Raw genomic sequence first — 18,182 nt, forward strand, 5'->3', positions numbered from 1 at the left:
AGTGATAGGGCCAACTGTGTATGAGGGACCATGTGCAGATAACACAACTAAAATCCAGAAAGAATCCATCACATCCCAGGGAAAACCCTGCGCAGAGATTCTACTGAAAACAGTTGAACAGGTCAGATGGTGTGCGTAAATGCACAACAGCAAAATGCACATTGATGTAAAATAAGCCAAGCCCATGTGTCTGCAACAGCAGAGCTGCCCAAGCATAAGGTTAGGGGGTGTTTTGTAAACAAATGCAGCTCTGTTGCAGAGGGGCATCGGTCAGATCCCAATTCTGCCGAAATAACAAAAAGGGAAGCAAAGCCATCAAGGGGCAGAGGAAGCAGAGGAAAATGTAGTTGTCAGCACTCACACACAGACACACTCAAACACACACACTCACATACTCATCAGGTTTTCTTATAACAATACTAGAATTTGCTCAGGACAGTTTGCTGAGGTTAGAAAGGACACATTCAGTCCTCCAATGAGAAAGAATAGCCTTCTGAGATGTGACCTGAACTGTGCCCTTTACCAGTGTACGCACACTGAAAACATGTCATCCACACAGTGGTGATAGTAGGTAATATTCAGAACATCCTGAATTCCAAATAACATGAAATTATGAGAATTATGTCAGTCACATCATTAGGATAGAGCTCAAGGTAGGGATTAAAAGCGAGTTATAATGGAAACAAATGATGAGAGATGATTTGTTGTCTATTAGATTAGCAATGACTCACATCATCTCCAACGTGTTGAAAACAGTCACAGTACTCCTGCATTGTTAAGAATATAAATTAGTCATAGGATTTTGAATGTAACATGTTAAAATGAAAATTTTTACATTGCATAGCTTTGAAAGAACACTTTCAGAAATTTATAAAGAAATGCTTACAGAGATATCTGTATATATGAACAAGAGTGTTAAGTATACTATTGTACATAGTAGAAGATACGGTAAGGGAACTAAAATTTCATCAATAAGATACTGGTAAAATAAATTTTGGAGCAGCCATATGATGAAATACCCAGGTGATGTAAAAACAAATAAAAAAACCTACAGAGTTTGTTGTAAAGTAACTTAAAATGTAAAAAAAAAAAAAGTGTTATCACAGAAAGGTAATTATGTGGAAAGGTGGTCATAATAAGTGCAATGCAGCTTACAAAGATCATAAGTGTCACATATCCATTTTTGCTTACATTGGTCTCCAGCTATGTATCCATAGGTCTCAAAGGGTAAAATAAAAATGATCTTTTGGTTATCATACTGCTTTCTCATCAGCACACGAGGTTGCACTTTCTGTCTGGAGGCTGTCAGTATCCCTGTACATTGGCAGGCCCTTTCCACCCAGATTTCTAGAAGGTGCTGTCTGAATTTTTAAAAAAGATTTATTTATTTACCTGGGGGGGCGGAGAGGGAGAGAGAGAATCTTCAAGCCAACTCCCTGCTGGGCATGGAGCCCAGTGCGGGGCTCGATCTCAGAACCCTGAGATATGACCTGAGCCAAAACCAAGCGTGGGATGCTTAACCGGCTCAGCCACCCAGGTGCGCCCCCCCCCCGCCCCCTCCTCAATTTTGACCACAGTCACTCCCTCCCACCTCCCAGCTCCGCGATATTCAAGCTGCGGTTCAGGCTTCTGTCATGAGGTGGCGCCAATGTACCTTAGTTATCAAACTTTTCTACAAAGTTTATTCCAGGACCAAAAAAACACAATACCCTCCCTTAAAACCCAGCCTTTGAACCTATGTACAGAATGATTCTAATTCTGTCTGAATAAAAAACCGATAGGTGTAAAAGAAGATTGTAAACAAATCATATACTCCGGGGCATGCAGACAATGAAACACCACGTGGAGGTAAGCACGCCTTGGCAGGTGGCGCAGCGAAAGGAATACAGAGCCAGGCAGGCGGAAGGTAACTGGGAGAAGATGGGGCATCAGAACAGGGTCGGGGCATCTGTGTCCTGTGTTATGGACAGTGAATGAGGACTGAATGTGTCCTTTTTAACCTCAGCAAACGGTCTTGAGCAAACTCTAGTAGAGGACAGGAGGTCTGGGAAGCCTGTATAAGGGGGGCGATAATAGAGGGTGAACGCCCTGCCCTGTTCTGTGGGAGGGACTCTACAGTTTAGACACTTCAACCTACACTAATCAGGGAAGAGCTATGTCAATGAACGCAATGTAGATTTGGAACAGCTAATGGAACTGCTTTAACATACGTATGAATTTTCCAAGCAGAATTGGTATCATAGCAAAATAAACAATTTCATAACATTTGTTATTTACAAAATGTACAGTACCCCTTTCCCTTAGAAAAGAAAAATGAGGATAATGCCACCTGGTGGCCACATCCAGGATTGCAACTCTGAGTGGTTCAGATCAGTGGAAGGGCTCAGGAGGGATGGAAGGATAGTAGTTGTGATCTTGGCTTAGTGGTATCAGCCAGTATTTTCTGGAATTCTGCACCTACTGTGAGCAGTCAGTCCCTCTGTGTCCGTTATTTTCTAGGACGTCTAAACCTGAGATCGGCTGTCCAGCCCCGGCCTGAACTGTAGAGAAAGCTGTACTTGTGAGTGTGTGTTTGAGGTGATAGAGCTAGGGGAGACCCAGAAACACACACGCACACGCACACACACACACACAGATGGGCTGTGAATTCCAATTTTAAATCTATTTTGTTTCCGTATAAAATTACATACAATAAATATATTTTGAAAGTAATACATGTTCACATTACCTTCATCAGTCTGTTCACAGTAGTTTTCAAATTTTTAGGAAAATTTCTTTTTTAAAAGGTTTTACTTATTTATTTGAGAGACAGAACAAGCAGGGAGGAGGGGCAGAGGGAGAGAACGAGAGAGACCGAGAGAGAAAGAGAGAGAGAGAGAGAGAAGCAGACTCCCTGCTGAACAGGGAGCTCGATGTGGGGCTCAATCCCAGGACCCTGGGATCACGACCTGAGCCGAAGGCAGATGCTTAACTGACTGAGCTGAGGTGCCTGGAAAATATCTTTTTCCCCAATACATTTCAAATGATATGCAAAAGTACATTTACACATTGAAACTATCCTGCCTCTCTCACCTCTTATCACTGGCCAGACTCCTACCCACTGACTCAAAGGGGTCTGCTGTCACAGAATGGTGTCTCTTCTCCAGATGTGTCCCTCCAGGTGAAGGGTACACAAACATAGATACCTGCACACACACAGCGTCTTTTCTGTGGGGCGACCCGATTAAGCAGTAAAAAAAGTCACCCAAGGCAGAACAAAGGAAATAGAAGGTTATTGAATATATGCAAGGGAGCACTGGGCAGGACAGCAAAGGAGAGACTACTAGGAGGCAGTGTTGGGGGGCTGTAGTTAAGGGGAGAAAGTGAGGAGGTATGGGAACATATGGAATTTTCCTTTTTTAGTACCTGTGCCCACTTGTAAATAGCCCATTGGTCAGGTAGGGCTTATGGTATTTTGAGGTGGGTTGCCTAATGAACCCGTTTACATTCAGCTTGGTGGTCACTGTGGGCCCTTTTACCTTGCTCAGGTTTCCATGTTCAAACCTATTGCCCATGAGTGGCCTCTACATTTTCCAAAAGAGAAATCACATTTCTCATCTTCTTTTGCATCTTGTCTTTTCCACTTAATAGTTTTCTTAGGATTTATTTTGCATCTTATTAGTTCAAGTTCTGAGGGTTAATTTTACGGGTTAACCTGACTAGCCATGGATTACCCAGATTAAATATTATCCTGGGTGTATGTGTGAAGGTGTTTCTCGATGAGATTAGTACTTGAACTGGTGGACTTAGTAGACTGTCCTCTCCAGTGTGGATGAGCCTCACCCAATCTGTGGAAAGCCTGAATAGAACAAAAGTTAAAAAGAGGAAGAATTCATCCCTTTGCTTCCTGCTGCACTGCTTGAAATCTCATCTTCTCTGGCCCTCACACTGGGACTTAAACTACTGGCTTCCCCTTGGGTACTTGGCTGGCTCAGTCAGAAGAGCATGTGATTCCTAATCTTGGGGTCGTGAGTTTGAGCCACATGTTGGGTGCAGAGATTACTTAAATAAATAAACTTAAAAAGTTTTTTAAAAACTCAGTCTCACTATTGGCTTCCCAGGTTCCTAGGCCTTTGGACTCAAACTGAATTGTACCACTGGCTGTGCTGGGTCTCCAGCTTGTAAATGGCAGACCATAAGACCTCTCAGCTTCCATAATAGAATGAGCCAATTCCTCATAATAAATCTCCTTTTATATATAAATGGATGTCCTGTTTCCATTTCTCTGGAGAACCCTAAGACACTAGTGATTTAAGCATATTTTAACATATTTATTGGTCTTTTATAAATTCATTTGAATTATCTGTTGAAATTAGTTGTTTGTCATTTTGTTACTGAATGTGCTTCACAAATCATGGATATTAACCCAATATCTGAGGTGTAGTTTATAAATGTTTTCTCCCATTTTAATACAACTCTTTGTGTTTTATTTTTCATTTAGAAAGTGTTTTAAATTTCAACAGTGTGACTTAAAAACAATGCAAGTACTACTTAAAAAGGAAAAAATGTGGGGACCATGTACTGTCAGCTTCTAGGGAGATTAGAGCATTCAGAGCACTAGAGGCATCAAGACAAAATGGAAACAACTTTAGAGTGATTCCAGAGTGAACTGCTGATCAGGAGATGAGAGCATTGTCTTTCTGATTAATTAGACTCCCCAGAGTCAGCCCAACTCAACATTTCAGGGATCAGCTAATGGATATGGCCCACCACCCATGTCTGAGGGCACAAGGGATGGGATTCCATCTCCTCTGTCATCTTCATCACCCAGAGGGGTTGCTAAGTGACTATGCACAAGGCCACAATAGCAGGGGAGTGTGATCCAACCAATTCTCCAGTCCTTAAAGCCCATCTTCTATAAAGGAGTCTGCTCTGTGTCCTCTAGGGAGGGCAAGGGATGGAGCTTCATTCCTATTCTGGCACTTATCTGCAGAAGTGACTTAGACTCTTTTGTCAGTCTGAGCTTGGTTATCTGTGAAATAGGACTCATGATACCTGATACCTTCATCAAAGAGTTGTCCCGAAGGGTAAATGGCTCAGACAATAAGTCATGTAGTGAGACTTCAATGGCCCTTTAAATGTTGAGACACAGCAGTTAAGAGCTGGCTAAGCCTCTGGGCTAAGGCCAGCATTGTGAAGTCATTTCTCATTGTTTCTTCTAGGAAATTACAGACGTATAAAGGAAGGGAGAAAATATCTCTCTGACATGCGTTGAGTTCAAAGTTTTGGAGATGGTAAGTTCTCTATATTCTTCAGTGTTTCAGAATGTCATAAAAGCTGTTACACATCATTCCTTTGAGCAGATCCTAATCTAGTTCCTCCCACTGGGAAGATAGGCTTGTCTTTGACTCAGCTGTGAGCTTAGTGATAGATTGTACCAGGGAAACAAGGTGTGGTGTTTGCCTAACTGCTACTCTTGCATTATTCCATATGTTAATATATTTATAGAAAAATTCAGACCCCATCCCACAGTCACCAGTGCTGAGGTCCTCAAATCATTCATTATCCAGCTACATCACACCAGGACGTCAGCCATCTGCTACTTCCCTGAGAAGCAAAAATCCAAGAACTATTATCATATCTTTGACACCGAAATACCCATCCTTTCATGCACTAATAACTAAGTATATATTGAGTAAATTCCATTCCACTGTTCCATTGGAGGCATCTCATTAACTTTACACTGGAAAAAAGGAGGTAATAGGGGAAATGAATATATGGACATATTCAAAGGTTAAATCTGAGATGAGATAGCTCTTTCACATTAACTTTTTTTAAAATGAAAAGTATACTTTTTAAAGAATAGTTTACAGCAAAATTGACTGGGAGGTACAGAGATTTCCCATATACCTCCTGTTTCCACACATGCATAGCCTCCCCATTACCAACATCCCTTAACAGAGTGGTACATGTATTACAATTGATGAACCAACATGGACACACCATAATCACTCAAAGTCCATAGTTTACCTTAGGGTTCACTCTTGGTGTTGGACATTTTATGTGTTGGACAAATATACAAGACATATATCCATCATTGCAGTATCATACAAAATATTTTCATTGCCCTAAAAACCCTCTGTGCTCTGCCTATTTATCCTCCCCCTACTTCCAGCAAACCCTTAGAAACCACTAATCTTTTTAACTATCTCCATAGTTTTGCTATTTTCAGAATGTCATATAGTTGAACTTTTACAATATGTAGCTTTTTCTAATTGTTTCTTTCACTTACTAATATGCACTTAGAGTTCATCCATGTCTTTTCAAGGCTTGATAGATCATTTACTTTAAGGATTAATAATATTCCATTGTGTGGATATACCACAGTTTATCCATTCACCTAAAGAAGGACATCTTAGTTGCCTTCAAGTTTTGGCAATAAAACTGCTATAAACATCTGTATGAGGTTTTTGTGAGGACATAAGTTCTTATTTCCTTTGGGTAAACACCAAGGACTGTGATCGCTGGATTATGCGGGAAGAGTATGTTTAGTTTTGTAAGAAACCACCAAACTTTCTAAAGCTGCAACTATTTTGTGCTCTTACGGCAATCAATGAGAGATTTTATTGCTTGAAATCCTCCCCAAGATCCCGGTATTATTGGTGTTCCAAATTTTGGCTATTCTAATAAGTGTGTAATGGTATCTCACTATTGTTTTAATTTGCCAACACCCCGGCATGTAATAGTAAAACTTGCAAATCTTAGAACCAAGGAAACCATCTTAAGGGCAGTTAGGGGTAAAAGATTCCTTACATACAGAGGGAGGAACATCAGAATAACGTCAGACCTATCCACAGAGACCTGGCAAGCCAGAAAGGGCTGGCAAGACATATTCAGGGTACTAAATGAGATGAACATGCAGCCAAGAATACTTTATCCAGCAAGGTTGTCATTTAGAATGGATGGAGAGATGCAGAGCTTCCAAGACAGGCAGAAACTGAAAGAATATGTGATCACTAAGCCGGGCCTGCAAGAAATATTAAGGGGGGTTTTATAAAATGAGAAAGACCCCAAGAGTGATATAGAAAAGAAATTTACAAGGACAATCTATAAAAACAAGGTCTTCACAGGAAACATGATGACAATAAATTCATATTTTTCAATAATCACTCTCAACATGAACGGCCTAAATGCTCCCATAAAATGGCACAGGGTTGCAGATTGGATAAAAAGACAGGCCCCATCCATATGCTGTCTACAAGAGACTCATCTTGAACCTGAAGATATATCCAGACTGAAAGTGAAGGGATGGAGATCCACCTTCCATGCCAGCGGACCTCAAAAGAAAGCCTTTTGTGTATTGAGTCATTTTATGTTCACAGTTCCATTTTAAGGTAGATATGATGTTAATCCTCATTCTATAGATGAAAAGCTGAGGGGCAGGGAGAATAAGAACTTAATCCATGACTACATAGTTAAGGAGCAGTACAGGCTGGGTTTGTATCTAGCACCTCATGCTCCATAGTCTGAAAAAAATATCAAAGATTTGGTGTTAAGTGACAGAAGCTGTCTGCACAAACATACATATTTTAGGAGCTCATTAAATGTAGCACTCAGTATGTTAATATATTCATACAAAATTGGTGGACCTAGTGGAAAAAAGTGGCTTGTGACCATGATGAGACCACTTTCATTACAATCATGGGGACAGAAGCCATAGTGCAGTGGGATAATGAGTCAGTTGGAAGTAAAGAATGTTAACAGGGAATACAGAAAATACTTTCAGGAACTTTGAAAAGGGAGAGGAAAAGGTAAATACAGAGATAATGAAAGATAGGCACTGAGAGACAGAGATATTCTGTGGCTGAATGGTGATGAGGGGTCCAAAGAGGGTTTAAAAAATCTTCAATGCTTTGAAAGTTGAGCAAGTTTAAAAGTTAATGTGAAAGAGTTCTCTGTTATCAGATTTAATCCTTTTCTTTTCCCATATATTCATGTCCCTTCTTACCCTCTTACTTCCACTATAGAGTTAATGAGACACCTCTATTGGAATGCTATCGATTTTAAACTCAATATATATTTAGTTAGTAAACAAAATGGGTATTTGTGCAACAAAGAAATTATAATAGCTCTTAGCTTTTTGCCTCTCAGGAAGATAGCAGACAGCTGAAATCCTGGTGTGATGCGGGTGGTCTGAGGACTCCACTGGTGACTGTGAGGCATGTCCAGGATTTTCCTATAAATATGTAAACATACCAAGCAGTCCAGGAGCAACAGTTGGGCAAGCACAACTTGCTGTCCTGGTACCCATCTCTCACTGAGATCAACAGGTGAGTCAAAGACCAGCCTGTCTTCCCAACGTGGGCACCTGGATTAGGGTCTGTCTGCTCATAGCCATGACATTGAGCAGCTCTTAAGAGCTTCTGAATCACCCAAGAAAGTAGAGAATTTCTGTCCCCAAACCTTTGAACTCAAGACAAATCAGAGACATATTTGCTCTCTTTGTCTGGATGCTTGTATTCTCATTATAAGAAAACAATGAGAAATGACTTTTAACTTCTGAAACTGCCACTGAGAGAAAAAGATGGTACCCAGTTGTGTTTGTCAGGATAGGTTAATAGCATAGCATACAATTCTAATTTTTCTTTGGCTTAATGTAATAGAAGTTTATTCTTCTCTCATAAAACAGTCCAACACTTCTATTACTTGTCAAATAGTTGTCATGGATACCTTTCCTGTAAGTGGGGCTATAAGGACCCAAGACCTTCCATCTTGTGGCCCTGATATTCCCTTGAGCCTCAGAGTCCTGTGATCAATTTCCTGTTGGCAGAGAGCAAGGGAATGGTGTATTGCTTGGGAGGCTCTTAGTGGTCAGGTATAGAAGTGGCAAGCATCACTTTTGTTCACATTCCATTACTTAGTGTTTTAGTTTGAATTCCCTCAAAAGCAGAACTTAGATGTTGGTTGTTTATTTGGGAGGTGATCCTAGAAAGCGACAGTGAAGTAGGAGCCAGAATGGAGTCAAGAAAGATATAAAGCTAATATATTGGTGCATTATTGACATTACAGCTGTAGTTAAGTAATGGGGACTAAGACTGGCTGGGACCTCTGAGAAGTATACAAAATGACTCCCAGAAATGTCCGCCCAAAGGTTGAGAGGCTGGAAGTTTTATTCATCACTCCATGTTCTGTTGGTTAAGACTAGTTTCTGGGTGCATTAATTCCCATCCAATTCAGGGATGGATTTGTGGGGGTTAAGAGGACTGCTTAAAGCTAATGAGAAGAATTTGAAGCAGGAAAGTGAATGAAGGTGGCCTGCTTAAGGTAGGACACTGCTGCCATCAGTGTGAGCTCACAGGGAACTGTCTATGACAGCTGTGGGTGTGTGCCGAAGAAATGCAATAGGAGGCACCAAAATTCTTGCTACACATGGACTTTGCCTGATTACAAGGGAGGGTAAGCAATGTAGTATAACTCTGTGCTGTAGAGGAAAAGAAAATTGGAAACAATCTAAATTTTTATAAAGTAGAATATTTAAATAAATTTAATAAATTAAAACAAATAAAAGTTATATAAATTATGAAACATTTTAGCTAATGAAAAGTTCTCTAAAACACATTTAAAGGGAAAAGAGGGAATTGCAGAACAAGTCAAATAATGTAATCCTGGATTTCAGGAGTGAGATCTGCACTTGGGGAATCATGATGATATATATTTCATGAACTAGTTGAAACTATTTATCAAGTAACAGAAGATAGAGAAGTGATGAGGTCCAAGAATTAAATTAAACCTGGGCCATCCAGTATTAGGAGGGCAGAGAATATATATATATATATATATTCTCTTGAGAGATAGATAGATGATAGGAAGGATTTTGGACTGCTTTTTATTTTATTCATTTTTGTTTTCTATTTCAGGCAATAGTGAATATTTTCTTACCAGCCTATTTTTTTTTTTTTACAAATGAGAACATTTCCCTACATTACATGCTTACATATATATTCCCTGAAACTTGATTTCAATAATTTAAAATCTTTCAAAAAGTGTGTGAGAATTCTCATTTCTTCATCCCACCTCTACACCTGGTGTCATCAGAATATTTAATGAATCAGAATAATTAATAAATTTAAATATTCATTTCTAACTGATAAGTGTGCTTCCATTTCCCATTTCTGTGATTTGTACTGAAATTGAGTCGCTCCCTCTCCCTCTCTCTCTCTCTCTCCCCATACACACAGAGCCAGTTTAAAATTTTTTCTTCCATGAATTTTTCCTCCATTTTATTGAGTTCTTTCTATACTTAATTTTTGTCGGGTGATAGGTGATAACAGGTAATTTCAATGCTTTTATTTGCATTTGTTAAATTAATAGTGAGAACTTTTCTTGTAATTATTGACCATCTGCACTTTCTTTGTGCACTATTTACAAATTTTGTTCATTTTGCTGTTTTGTTGTAGGGGCTCTTAAGGCATTGAGGATAATACCCTTTGCTGATACATAGATTCATTATTTCAACAGATATTTATTGGGTGTTTATTATTTGCCAGACACTCCAGCCAAACACCATATTCTAGATCTTTCTTCTGAGATATAGATGCTTATATGTACTAGAAATGTCCACTTAGAGAAAGAAAGGTATTAGTATCCATCCATACATGCATGAATTGCCAAGGAGAACATACACAGCTCAAAAACACTTATCTTTAAGTACTGCGTGATCATAGAGTTAAAAGGATGTAGCGTGGGGCGCCTGGGTGGCTCAGTCGTTGGGCATCTGCCTTAGGCTCCGGTCATGATCCCAGGGTCCTGGGTATGAGCCCCGTATCGGGCTCCCTGCTCGGCGGGAGGCCTGCTTCTCCCTCTCCCGCTCCCCCTGCTTGTGTTCCCTCTCTCGTTGTGTCTCTCTCTGTCAAATAAATAAATTAAATTAAAAAAAGAGAGAGAGAGTTTTAAAAAAACAAAAAACAAAAACAAACAAACAAACAAACAAAAACCAAAAAAAAGGATGTAGCTTGTTATTCGAGGAGACTAGTAGCTCAGGATTAGCCTTTTTGTCATCTCTGTACTAATGGCAAGATTTTTTAAAAAATTACACATTTCTGAGTTTTTATTTCCTCATTTGTATGATGGGAATAATTATGTCTATATCAGACAATTATTGTGAAGAGCAAAAAAGCAAAATATTTCAGGGGCGCTGGGTGGCTCAGTCGGTTGAGCTTCTGCCTTTGGCTCGGGTCATGAACCCAGGGTCCTGGGATTGAGACTCGTATGGAGCCCTGTGTGGAGCCCCTTGTCAGGCTCCCTGCTCAGCTGCTTAGTGGGGAGTCTGCTTATCCATCTCCCTTTGCCCCTCACCCTGCTCATGCTCTCTCTCATTCTTCCTCTCGTTCTCTCTCTCTATCAAATAAATTAAAAATCTTTAAAAAAGCAAAATATTTCAAGTGTCATACACAGCAAATGGTACATTTTTACTTCACTGATGTTAGTTTCCTTCCTTTCTCACATCCATCCTTCCTTTAAAGGAGATTCCTTTGACATAACCCAAATAACATGATTACATAATTATCATGTGAAAATGTTAAATGGGAGGGAAATGTACAAGTTTCCACTATGTATAATTTCTATGTATTCTATGTGCATAGTCATTTCTATGTACTAGAGTGATTTCTCTGCTAATTTAGAAAAAAGGAAAATAAACACTGGATCAGTTCTGAGAGTTTGAAAAAGAAAACCATCACCCCTTTCATTTTATTTCATATATTCTCCAAACCACTTTTTGATGATATATTATTTTCTCAAGAATAATATGTCTAATGTGACCAAGAAAGAAGAGGCTTTGCAAAAGAACTTTGCAGTAGAACACCCGGGGGCCAGGCATACCATATGGGCTTGATTACATCATGTCCACTGTGCTGGCCATTTTTCTGGGGGGGGGGTAACACCTCTCAGGTAGATGTAGGGGTTAGTGAGATCCCATCTGGGAAAACACATATGATAAAATGTCATATGACCAAATGCTCACATTTGCATGTAAAATGGTGAAATGTGAATAAGGTCAGTGGATTATATCAATGTTATTTTTCTGTTTGTCATATTTTACTGTAATTACACAAGTTACCATTGAGGGAAAATGGGTAAAGGGCAGAAGATAACTCACTCTGTTGTTTCTCACAACTACATGTAAATCTACCATTGTCTATATATACATATATATACATATATGGTTTTTCTTGTCTAGGGAACTAAGAAAACACAGCCAGTAGAACCCTTGCTATGTGCCAGGCACTAGGCAGGTGGCTCTAGGATAAAAATACTTCCTGGTTTTCCCTTGATAGAAGGGTTACCTGTTGACCTGGTATCCCTTGTAGTTTAACAATTGTCCAATATCTTCATTTCTAAACAATATATTATTATTACTGATATCTACATTAAAATAAGCCAGAATGGGTTTAGTAGACCTTGTTTACTTGAATTAGTTTTCTAGTTCTACTGTTACAAATAAACATAAACTTGAAAGCTTAAGACAATACATATTTATTCTTTTCCAAGAGTGTTCCATTAAGTCCAAAATCAGTTTTACTGGGCTGCAATCAAAGCTGTTGGAGGTTTCTAGGAGAGGTTTCCCTTCTGGAGGCTCTAGGGGAGAATCCATTTTTTCTTGCCTTTTCCAGCTTCTAGAGCTACATTCCTCAGACCTTGGCTCCTTCCTCCATCTTCAAAGCCAGAAGCTTAGCATTTCACTTCAGTTGTCACATTGCCTTCTTCTGTAGTAAAAACTCCCTCTCTTTCCCTCATAGAAAGGACACTTGTAATTGTATTTTTAACCCAACTGGATAATCCAGGATACCCTCCCATCTCAAAATTCTTAATTTAATCACGCTTGAAATGTTTCTTTCCCAATTCAACACAATTAACATAACCACTTCAAGGACAATGTGCAGGGTTGCCACTGGTAAAATGAAGTAAACTCATGCAGGAGCAGCTGCAGAGCTAACTCCTTTTTGTTTTAAGTGGTAGTGAGAAGAACATTTGATGCTGCTACCTCCACTGGTCATGTATGACTAGCTCGTTGGGCTGTGATCCATGCCAAGGACACCCAAAGCGCATGAAAATGCCAGCCCATCAGACAATAAGATCAGAGGACAACATGGCAAATTATGGGTTTAAGTGTATGTGAAATGTGTGCGAAGTAAAGGCTGAGCTGTCCTACTGTGGAACATGAAAATCTTGGTACAGTGGTTTTGTCATTTATCACACTGTGTAAATCTACATTTATTTTATTGTTGGGATGATTCTTTAATTTTTCAATAAGAAATGAAAGTGCATATTGAATGGAAGATTAAGTAACAAATTTCATTTTCTTAAGAAAGTTGGTGATAAACATTTATTTAACTTGCACAAGACATTTGCTGGCATTTACTATGCACTAAGGGGACTATAATGATATTATTGATCTCATGAAAACCCAAATCTACAAACTTGCTGAAGAAACATTTGCATCTACTTCAGAAGGTAGTAGTTATTTTAAGAAGAATGTGTTAATTTAGTACATACAGATGCAGTTGTGTTGACTTTTCATTGTATGAACACAACTTCTAATTTAAATAAAATTATTTTTCTTCTAATTTAATTGCACAAATCTTGAATTCCAAGTTTTTGTGTGCATGTTTAAAAACAGGAATGAGGGGCACCTGGGTGGCTCAGTCGTTAAGTGTCTGCCTTCGGCTCAGGTCATGATCCCAGCGTCCTGGGATCAAGCCCCGCATCGGGCTCCCTGCTCCGTGGGAAGCCTGCTTCTCCCTCTCCCACTCCCCCTGCTTGTGTTCCCTCTCTCGCTGTGTCTCTCTCTGTCAAATAAATAAATCTTTAAAAAAAAATAAAAAAATAAAAACAGGAATGATAGCTGATAATATGTTGACTCTATTAACAAAAGAACTCGGAAAACAATTATTGATGATAGCTTATTTATTTATTTTTATTGATGATAACTTAAAATCAGCATCATCAGATGGTTAAAACAGAAAATCTTTTAATACCAACAGTGATTTGATATTATTTTAGTCAAATTTATGGAATAATAACAATAATGATCAAATACTTTTGAAGTTCATATTCATGAAAGGGAAACATCCAGCCTTGTTATGAATGATATTGTGAATTCAGTAAAAAATTCAACATTGAGGATAGTATTTTTTGTTATATGGTGATAATGCAAATATACATTTTGGTGGCGCAAAATGTTGTAGAAAGATCAATGTTTTGCTAAATAAGAAATATGCAGCAGAAATAGTTAGAATTGGTTGTGTCACACACATAATTCATAATTGTGTAAACAAGATGTGGCATTTTGCAAATCAAAACAGAAATGGAGGTTTCCCATATTTACACATAAAAACACTCATGCACACATATACTCTGTGTGTGTGAGAGAGAGAATACACAGTAGAAGCTACAATATTGGCAATTTTCTAGTTCTCTGGCTGGGTGGTGGTTTCACAAATGTGAAAGAGTGAAAGGGACAAACATGGGTTACCAATACGAGTGTTGTGAACCAAGGGCTATGATGAATCTATACATCTGCGGTGCATTTTAAAAAATGTCTTAATGCTTCTTTTTTTTCTTTTTGCCTCTCTGACATTCTACATGAGAACAGGTCAAATATTGGAGTGCAAGTTTCAAGTGTGAAGAGAAGTGAAGGGAGAAGGTGAGAAGGAAGTTGCTGAAAGCAGGTTGGGGTATATGGATTTTGAGGTCCGTCGGGGACATTCAAGCAGTGGTATCCAATAGACAGTTGGCAAAAAGGGTCTGGGGCTAAGGGGAGGAAATAGCCTGGAGATGGAGATTTGAGAATCATCTGTGCTTAGAGGGAAATGAACAGAAATCTCTCAGGGAGAGAGAACGTGTGGACTGAGAGAAGAGGCCCAGGAACACAGCTACTCAAGGTGGCAGCGCCGCTTCCCGGTGGGCACTACTACCTGGGCTCTGGAGTCAGGCAGAGCCGCTCTTGGAAGCAGCCTGTGGGACTCAGCTGCTGAGCGCTCCTGGCAAAGTCGGGTACCGTCCCTGTGATCAGCGGTCACACCGGGCAATGACGTACCTCGCAGAGGGATGCTGTGCGAGGACCTGAGATGCGCCAGGTGAAGCACCTGCGGTCGGGAAGCCTCCGGGCTCCTGCTCTCGCCTTGATTCCCCCTTTGCCACCCCGCCCCCCACCGTGTGCGGCTGCTCGGTCCCTTGGGGATGGGGGTGAGGGGGCGGGGTGGGGGACCGAGCTCGGGTGACGCGGCGCTCACGTGACCGGCTGGGCGCCGACGTGGGCAGCAGCCCCCGCGCCCGCCCGCTCGCCCGCCCTGCGGTCCGGTCCCTGCGCCCTCCGCTCCCGTCGCCCGCGCGGAACCAGCTCCCTGAGCTGCCCGGGCGGCGGGCGAGGGGCGAGCGGGCTTCGGCGAGCAGGTCAGTGTGAAGGTGGGCGCTGCTGGCGGCCCCGGGCTGGGGTGGAGGTGGATGGCAGTAGGATCCGTGAGCAGCGCGGGGTGGGGAGGGGTCCGGGAGGTCGGTGGGGAGGGGGATGCAGCGCGGACGTGGGCAGGTGGGGAGAGAGCACCCCGCCGCCTCCTCGACGCCCCTCCTGTGCGCCCTCCATGCATTTTTGGACCTGAAATGGGGGGGCGCCCCTGCAGTGCGACAGTGAAATGTAGGCATATTCTAGAAATAACCCCCTCTCACACTCTGCACCTAAAAGGAAATACTGACCTCCGCGGAAAGGGGGTGGGGGTGGGCGGCTTGCCTGCGGGGGAGGGGGATACAGACATCCAAACCATTTGGAAAGCATCCTGGCTTGGAGCCTGAGGCCTGAAAAGTAATGGAGGCTGGGGTTCAGGGGAGGTAGGAGAGGGAAATGTTGTATGAGGAGGGCCCAGATTCAGGAAGGAAACCTCAGTAGGCTGAGTGCACAGTTACTGCCCTTGTCACTCTCTGTCTGCAGGTCTGGTGTCTGTCCTCAGCACTGTTCAAGTGTAGAAAAGGAGGAGGAACCTGTCCAGAATCCCCACAGGTCAGTGAAGGGGGGCGGGGTGCTGGACAGGAATGGTGGGGGGTGTAGAGGGCACAGCTTGGCCAGAATTTGAGGTCACCAGTGCCCATCTCCCCACCATATATATTGCACACACCCAGCCACGCTGAAGGATGGCAGAAGGTGGTAGCACCTGCCAGGGAAAAGTTTGGGAGGAATGGTGGGGTAGACACTTGGAGGGCTGGGATTCAGAAAAGGGACCAGAGTCTTTGTGCATCTACTGAATGCCCAGTCTCTCTCTCCTGTCTGTCTGCAGTTCTGTGGGTTTGTTGTCAGCACTCTACAAGGCTAGAAAAGGAAGAGTTACCTGTTCTGAATTTCTGCAGGTCAGTGAAATAAGGGGGTCTCTGGACAGGGACTCAGAGTGGTGGGGAGTGTGGAGGGTAGAGCATGGGCAGAATTTGGAACCCCACTACCCACCTCCCAGCACACTTACACTTTACCACACTGAGCAAACAAAGAGAAAATGTCAGGGCCTGAGAGAGAAATGGTTGGCTCACATGTGTGGGAGGAATGGTGGGAGAAGGAGTATGGCTGAATACACACTTGGAGGACCAGGCCAGGTTAAGGGAACTCAGACAAGGGGAGATATGTAACTATTTTCCAGACCTGCATTCCACCCCCAAGCCCTCAGTCTCTCTTGTCTACTCTTCCTCCCGCTCCCAGGACAGGAAAAGGAGGGGAATCTCAACAGGGAAAAACTCTGCGATGCAAATGAAGGAATGCCTGAGAACCAAGGAAAGATGGAATACAATGAACCACCACAGGATGCGGGAAAGCCAGGATTAGCTTGTACTCTGGAAGACGAAGAAAAGTTGGAAAATAAGGGGAAGACAGAAAATGAGGAAATACTAAAGGACAAGGAAAGGCCAGGGAGTGTGGCAAAGCGAAAAGAGGGAAAGCCAGTAAATGAGGGAAAGCCAGAGAACCAGGGAAAACCAAAAGAAGAAGGAAAACCCACAAGTGAGGGGAAGCCAGAGAGCAAGGGACAGCCGAAAGAAGGAGAACCAGGGAGCGAGGGAGAGCCAAAAGAAGAAAAATCAGAGAGTGAGAAAAAATCAGAGCCAATGAATGAGGGAAAGCCAGAGAGCCAGGAAAAGCCAAAAGAAGGAGAACCAGGGAGCGAGGGAGAGCCAAAAGAAGAAAAATCAGAGAGTGAGAAAAAATCAGAGCCAATGAATGAGGGAAAGCCAGAGAGCCAGGAAAAGCCAAAAGAAGGAGAACCAGGGAGCGAGGGAGAGCCAAAAGAAGAAAAATCAGAGAGTGAGAAAAAATCAGAGCCAATGAATGAGGGAAAGCCAGAGAGCCAGGAAAAGCCCAAAGAAGAAGAAAAGCCAGCCAGCAAACCAAAGGCTGCGGGAAAGCGCCCAGCTGGGGATGGTGTACCCAGGAAGGCCAAAAGAAAAACCAACAAGGGGCTGGCTCAGTGCCTCAAGGAATATAAGGAGGCCATACACGATATGCATTTGAGCAATGAGGAGATGATAAGAGAATTTGACGAGATGGCCAGGGTGGAGGATGAGGTGAAGAAAACCAGACAGAAATTGGGGGGGTTTATGTGGATGCAAAAAAGTTTACAGGACCCCTTCCACCCGAGGGGCCCAAGGGAACTCAGGGGTGGGTGCAGGGCCCCACAGAGGGGCTTTGAAGACATTCCTTTTGTGTAGTGCCCCTGGCAGGCATTTGCCCAGGCCCTGTGCTTTAACCTTATGCTAGTAATTTGCTTTAGCTGTCACTCTGGTTATCAGTAGCCTTTTGATCCAACTAGAACACTCTACCAGTAGGAGATTTTTCACCCATGTGCATTGCAAAGTCGTTATAATTCTTGGAAAATAAAGTAGCTTATAATATCATCTATAGAATCAGTCCACTTTGTAAAAAAAAAAAAAACCATAAGTTTATATAGTACCTCTATGCACAGGAAAAATAGAAACTTTTGTTCACCAAAAGGTTAACAGTGGTTCTCTGAATTATAAGACTGTGGGTGACTTATTTGTTTTCTTTCTACTCATATTTTTTCCCTAAAGAACACAGATTACTTTTCTCATAAAGAAATACTAAAATATAAAAAAAAGAAAACAATACACAAAAGAAATACAAAGATCTGTTCAGTGAGTTTATGAAGGCAATG

At 41.7% G+C, this 18,182-nt stretch overlaps 1 protein-coding gene across 1 annotated transcript; it reads left to right on the top strand.

Annotated features, from left to right (window-relative positions):
- Window positions 1-1,821: 1,821 nt before the first annotated feature.
- TCEAL2 (transcription elongation factor A like 2) lies at window positions 1,822-17,791 on the top strand. Its single transcript, XM_064573598.1, has 3 exons — window positions 1,822-1,906; window positions 16,718-17,098; window positions 17,381-17,791. Exons 1-3 carry the CDS (start codon window positions 1,822-1,824, stop codon window positions 17,716-17,718), a joined length of 804 nt encoding a protein of 267 aa, XP_064429668.1. The 3' UTR covers window positions 17,719-17,791.
- The last annotated feature ends 391 nt before the right edge of the window (window positions 17,792-18,182 follow it).

This window comes from Mirounga angustirostris, unplaced genomic scaffold, assembly GCF_029215605.1.
Source record: "Mirounga angustirostris isolate CCGP_5_RB_7025 unplaced genomic scaffold, mMirAng1.0.hap1 SCAF_11, whole genome shotgun sequence".
Taxonomy (NCBI): domain Eukaryota; kingdom Metazoa; phylum Chordata; class Mammalia; order Carnivora; family Phocidae; genus Mirounga; species Mirounga angustirostris.

Coding starts and splice junctions, on each gene's coding strand:
- TCEAL2 (XM_064573598.1), top strand. CDS start 1,822: ATGCAGACAATGAAACACCACGTGGAGGTAAGCACGCCTTGGCAGGTG. Junction 1,907..16,717: donor CAGAGCCAGGCAGGCGGAAG/GTAACTGGGAGA, acceptor TCCCGCTCCCAG/GACAGGAAAAGGAGGGGAAT. Junction 17,099..17,380: donor AAAAGAAGAAAAATCAGAGA/GTGAGAAAAAAT, acceptor CCAAAGAAGAAG/AAAAGCCAGCCAGCAAACCA.